Source organism: Nymphaea colorata, chromosome 11, assembly GCF_008831285.2.
Source record: "Nymphaea colorata isolate Beijing-Zhang1983 chromosome 11, ASM883128v2, whole genome shotgun sequence".
NCBI classification, from domain to species: Eukaryota; Viridiplantae; Streptophyta; class Magnoliopsida; order Nymphaeales; family Nymphaeaceae; genus Nymphaea; species Nymphaea colorata.
The window spans coordinates 20,614,567-20,620,779 of record NC_045148.1 but is presented as its reverse complement, the minus strand read 5'-3'; the positions used below and the strand labels follow the sequence as shown (position 1 = coordinate 20,620,779).

General features: G+C 42.1%; 1 protein-coding gene across 1 annotated transcript; it reads right to left on the bottom strand.

Annotated features, from left to right (window-relative positions):
- Positions 1-3,644: 3,644 nt before the first annotated feature.
- On the bottom strand, positions 3,645-5,577 carry LOC116263967 (scarecrow-like protein 32). Its single transcript, XM_031643818.2, has one exon. It carries the CDS (start codon positions 5,280-5,282, stop codon positions 3,939-3,941), a length of 1,344 nt encoding a protein of 447 aa, XP_031499678.1. The 5' UTR covers positions 5,283-5,577; the 3' UTR covers positions 3,645-3,938.
- Between the last annotated feature and the right edge of the window lie 636 nt (positions 5,578-6,213).

Genomic DNA, 6,213 nt, shown 5'->3' with positions numbered 1-6,213 from the left:
TCATCTTGCTTCCCCATCTGCGTCTTGGATCCAGCTCTCAAGCATATCATTTGGACGTGCATGCCAATCGCATGAAAAGGTAAATCTGAAGCCGTAAGTTGGTGTTCCCAGGCAATCGATACGCCCTGCCCTTGAAACTTGAGAAAGTGGATTGCGAACTTGATCAATTTTCTAAAGTTGTGTCGAATATTGAGCATGAGTTCAACCCTTTACGTAAGAGATTGGTAGTTACCAATCCCTTAATACTTCAGACTTCACAGGAATATTCTATGACGTCAATTCTAAGGAGATCATATGATTGACATTAAGTTAAAACTCGGAAGTTAAGCTGTATTTCGAAGAGACTAAGATACTCTTCAAATGATGCAAAGGGTTTTGATTAAGGAAACTCATTTGTTTCTGATGGTATTTCAATCTCTTCAAAATATCATTTTTTTTCAATTTAATCTCATTCAAAATCAATTACTATATATATATATATATATGAAGTTTCTTCTGACCAAGCTTGACTGGAGCAACCCAGTAATTATATATATATAGACACGATAGAGAAAGTCTGTAGTAGCATAATTGCAGGCTCATTATGCATCGTACGCAGCATTTGAGTGCCTGAGTTTCCCCCAGCTTGCTGATTTGCAGCAGCACTGAGAAGTTTCCTGCTTGACACTCTGTAAAAGTTCAATTGGTTTCTGCCACACAGCTAAGTTCCACAAGCGTAAAGGAAGAATGTCACTGTGCCAACTAAGAGTTCAGAAAGAATGCTGCTGGCAATTGGGTCCTACAGCAATACGGAAGACTCTACAATTAATCTTAATTTGGGTTGGTTGGATGTAGAACAGCTAAGTAGATCATGATCCTGAACCAAAAATGCCATTATTTGCAAAACCCGCATCCTCAATCTGATCCGTCTACTTGTATATGTGCTCTCTTAGTAATGTTTTAAGTGGGTTACCATTACGCAAATTGGAAAACAGCAAAGATGACACACTGAGGCAGCGAAAGAACCCCATATACCCTAAGAGGACTAGAGATTGAGTGGAAGCTTCGGCTCTCTGCAAGGTGGTTGATCGTCCCTGTTTACCGAGAATTAACTTGCTCGATAATTTGATACATTATAACGAGACCAAAGTCACCATCTTTCAGTGGGTAGTTGGATGAGGTTGAAGGGCCCTTATGGTGGGCGTAGTTGGGTGCAGTCTGTGTTTGATTGAGTGCTGATTTGGAAGTTGGACCAACCAAGATGATTAAGAAAGTTCTCACCTACCAACTTCTTTTCCTAATGTCCAATGATGAATTGAAGTGTGTAGGTTGGACCATAACACAATCGAACCACTTATTCCTTAAGGACATAAACTGGTCGAACAGGAAGGTATGATCATCACCAGAGAATACTGACGCTTTTCTTCCTTTAAAAGGTTGTCAGTCCATAGTCATTAAGTGGAAGTTTTATGCCACCGGAGAAATGTTGACTGTCGCCACAGAAGAATGTAATAAAAGGTCTGCTGGGAAACACACACACACACACACTCTGCATGCTCACTCACGCAAACAGTTAGCTGGACGGTAAAAAAGAAGTCGTTTGGACATGTTTTCTTCACCAAACCAACTGGGTAGCAAGGCGGTTCACATTCAAAGGGTTTAGGTTTGAATTCCATGTTTTTTGTTATTCTTATGAACGGCAAACTATGAATTCGAGTTGAAAAAAATATTGTAGGTCCACCCAGACCCTGAGGGAAGACAAAACCTTGAAGGCGTGATGGTATGGCATGCATTAGGAGTTTTATGCTAAATGCAGTTTCTCTTAAGTATACATTAAAAAAAGTTGTAGGAAAGTTTTTTGGAGCTATAAGGGGTTCTGCTTTTGCTTACCGAAAAAACACATATAATCAAGAAAAATTTTTCAAGGTTGCAATTTTCCAAGATAAATTAATCATATGATTGCTTTACATGCCTAGGTTAAGTAAGCAAAAAGCATGCAAAACCATATAAAAAATGGGTGCGAGGGTCTTAGCTTATATATTCTAATGGGTGGCAAACCTTGATCTGTTTTCTCTTCAAAACAAAATGAGACAATTCACGCTTAATTTATTCCGGCTTTAGTTGGCGTTAAATTTAACATAAATGATCAAGATGCCCTCGATCAAAAGGTATTTGTTTTTTGCCTTTTTTCATGTTTTTTTTTTACATTTTTTAATTTCCAGATTTTTTATTTTCAAAATTTTCACATTTTATTCTTAATTTTTAAGCTTTTTAAAAGTTTAACGAGTTTTCCCAAAAAAGAAAATTGCCGTATTAAACCTGAATACCCCTTTTTATACTTGAAAACAATATTTGTGACAATGGTGAAAATGGTGGAAACTGTTTCACTGGCACTTTTACATGCCAGTCATATATCTTGTAACGACATACTTAGTTTTGAGCCACAAACTAATGCCTGTGCTTGTACATCATTCACACCATTTCTGTTTAAGAAATAGTTCAAAGCAGGAATGCTGCCAGACGTCTATTTTTGCCTCATTAACGAGGTGAACTACTCCTTCGAGCACTGCCATGCTCCGGAAGCACCAAATTCTCCAAATGACGATGTTGAAACAAAGTATCAAGCACAAAGAACATATATAATTATAACAGGTTTGTTGGAATAAAGACGCAACCTTCCTCGATAATGTGTTCCAAAAACAGAATGTTCTTCTTGTATGCCTTCATGCCTTATCCTGAAGTTATCGATTCAACATGAAGGCAACTGATTAGCGATAAATGAAGTAAAGTCTGGGCTATGATCCGTCAGACACCACTTAATCCCCGAAACACCTCAGTGTTATTTAACATTGAGCAAGTTTTGATCCATGGATAGTTAATTGGCGTGTCCTTCTGAAATTGATCTCCCTCGTCTCATTGTGCCGCAGCACCATGAGCTTCCATTTCACTTGAAAATTTAATCACTGTGAAGTCAGGATAACGCCTCTCCTTTTTTCTGAAACTTGCGTTCCCACTTCTGCCTAGTTCTCACTTTACTCAGTGCAGGAAACGTTGGTCACCTTCTTGTATGGAAATCTAAACGATCTGCCGTATTAACCACATGAAATTAAGCAAAAAATGAGAACTTATTTATTATAGTTATCTTGGTTAGTACAATGGCAATTGATAAAGGGATATTTATCTGCCAACCAGTTGTGGCTGGTTGCCAACGCCAGCCCACTAAATTTGCTTTATTTGCATGGTGATTTTTTTTTTTTTTGTTAACATAAGTGCAACTTAAAGGTTGAAACTTACAATAATAATATCCTTAGCTAGAAATTTATGGCTCCACCACTGCTACCAACATGGCCATATTTGGCTGATATTCTAAATCGGATGTGTGGACCAGCTTGTCCTTTCGTTTCCCCTCATTCCTTGGCCATTAGCCAACGGTGGAGCTCCTTCCCGGGAAGGCAAAAGCAGAAAACAGGGGGCAAACTGAACTGCCATGAAGGAGGGCCTGTTTTCTTAATGCTGCTATTGACGGATGAAATTAGTCCGTCTGAACTGGGGAAAGTATTCCTTTCCCTTTGAATCAAACAAGTTCTTAGAGTTAGTGATCGAACTTTTGCTTAGGAAGTTCAAGGACAAAAGGGAAAAGATACAGTAATGCTATTTACCTAGACTTAGTGAAAGCAACAAACTTTTTCTTTTTTGGTTTGCTGCTTTGTTACATGGAGAAATGATGAAGACTGAACGTTAAGGAAGCTGATATTTATTCAACACCTTGACATGCTCAGGTGGTCATGTTCAGCAAAGCAAGGGCCAGGCAAAGAAAACTTTGAAAGTTATAGTGCTAGGACTAGTAATTAACTTGGGGTAGAAATGACCCATTTTCTTTTCCCCATACTGTAAGTTCAACAATTAGTACCTTTTAGAGCAATGTATTTACACCCTCCAATAGCAAAAGGATTCAGCTTTCAAGAACAGCCCCAAGCAGAAGCAAATACAGCATTGTGTCCTTTCCATGTGAGCACCCAAATATCGTCTTCCTTCTTCATTCCCCACCCACTAGCATGCTCACCCAACAAGCACTTCACTTCTGCAAGAGTTTCCTCACCAAAGGGCACACTGTGGAAGTGAGCTCTTCTCATCCTTTCCACAAGCTCCCCGCTTGGCTCCAACCTCTCAATCCTCTGCAACCCTTCAAAGGCTATGATGTTCTCTATCTTGTACCCAATGTCAGCCTCATAATCCAGCCTTTGAGTGCTGTCTCTTGGTAAAAACGTCTCGAGGGCATCAAAAAGTATCCAAAGGTAATTGAAACAAGCAGAAATTCTAGAGGAGAGGCCAAGAGACCCCAGGTTAGAATCCTCATCTACCACGGTAACAATCTTGGGGTTTAACCCTCTGATTAGCTCCAAAAACCTATCTCTTGCAGATTGGTTATTTGTGGACAAGGGGTCCCCAACTTCATCTGGCAGATAATGCAGGAAATTCTGACAATTCACCACCAAAATCTCATCAGCAGCAAGCCCAAGGGCACAAACACTTATGTTGTTTATGATCGATTCATGGTATGGCTCAGTTCCTACTTCAGTGATACTGTCTCCAATGGGGATCACCCTGAACGCAAAAGGGACGTTCCTGGACTTGGCAAAGTTCGCTAGACGCTGGCCTACCTGCTCACATGACACGTTAAGCCAAGGGGGCACCTTGGGCCGGACGGACGGCACCGACAGCCGGACGAAGGGGGCAGCTCCCGGCTTCCTCGATAGCTCATCAATGAGAGTGGGCCACTGCATGCAGTGGGTGATGCTGAAATCCAGTATGTGAACCCTTGGGTGCCCTTGAATTGCGTTTGAGATTGCACTGTTAGAGGCAGAGAAGCCAAACCTATGCCAGGGGAGGAGGTCCACGTAGCCGGCTAGCTCGGTCACGGACATGGGCCTGCCCAAGAAGCTCAGATGCACGCCGCCTACCGAGCACCGCTGGAGGTTCATGGCTACGGGGCAGACCCTGGAGGCCCTGGTGATAAGGGCCCTGAGGAACCAGGAAGTGAGTCTCTGGTTGGGGTCGCCATGGGAGGAGGCAATGTTGTTGAGCACCCACATGATCTGCTGGGCCAGGGTGGAGTCCTTCTTCTCGAGGGCAGCCCCGCAGTGGAGGAGAAGCTTCTCTATGCAGTTGGCATCCAAGCTCCTCCCAAGACATCCCTTGAACAGGGAGGGCCCCTGCTCCCTGATGCCCGCCTGCAAAAGCGCAGGTGCCGCGCTTGCTGGAATGGATGACACACTTCTTCTTGGCCTCACTTCTGCCCTCATCTTAGAGAGAGAGAAAGGGAAATATGCAACAAGGAGTGCTGTTGAGTATCTTTGGCTAAATAGATCGTAACCATGGGAAGATTTAGGATACGTGTTAAATGGTTATTTGGCAGTAAAAATAACAGAGCTGGTGTTTTTATATAGAGAGCAAGAGAAGAAGATCTGGTTTAGTATAGGAATTGAGTCATATAGAAATTGATTCATATGCTGCATTTATCTTTGGCTTGTAGATGGTAGCCATGGGGAGCCTTAGGATACGTGTTAAATGGTTTTTGGGCAGTAAAAATAACAGAGCTGGTGTTTTTAGAGAGAGAGAAAAGAATCAGGTTTAGTATGGGAAATTATTCATATGCTGCATTTAGAAGTTCATTCTTTCTGTAAAGCACAGAGACTTAAATGTACACCAATTCTGCCATTAGCCACCCATTCCTTTGTTGAGTTCATGCATGGTCCCAGCCTCCAGGTGATTCCATAAAATATCAAAATTTCACATGCATACTCGTACACCTCTTTGCCTTTGGCTTCTTCTGTAAAGCCACCATGCCAAAGGACAGGGTTCCACCTTTCATCACTTGTGGGTGCTTTCTTAAGGCGAAAACATCGCTTGAGGTGAAATATGAGGAGGAATTTCCCTCACTGGATGAGACAAAGTTTGCTCCTTTCGTTCATTAATGGACGTCCTTTCCCGTTCCAACAGCAGTTGAAAAATGTCCCGTCTCCATAAGAACGTTGGCAGGTCCTCAGAAGCTTTGACATCGTGACCCTCGTGACAATGGGTCCCATACGCGTCGGTTATGACAGGGACCTCTTCATCTCATGACTTCTTTTTCTCCCTTTCACTGGCCGGCGGCGAAATCCGGCCTTAACAGCTTAACCGAAAGGCCTTCGTCTCCGTGAAAGAGAAAAATGAAACAACGAAACTTACATTGTA

Bases quoted from the DNA above. Each gene is read 5' to 3' on its own strand.
- LOC116263967 (XM_031643818.2), bottom strand. From the start codon at position 5,282: ATGAGGGCAGAAGTGAGGCCAAGAAGAAGTGTGTCATCCATTCCAGCA.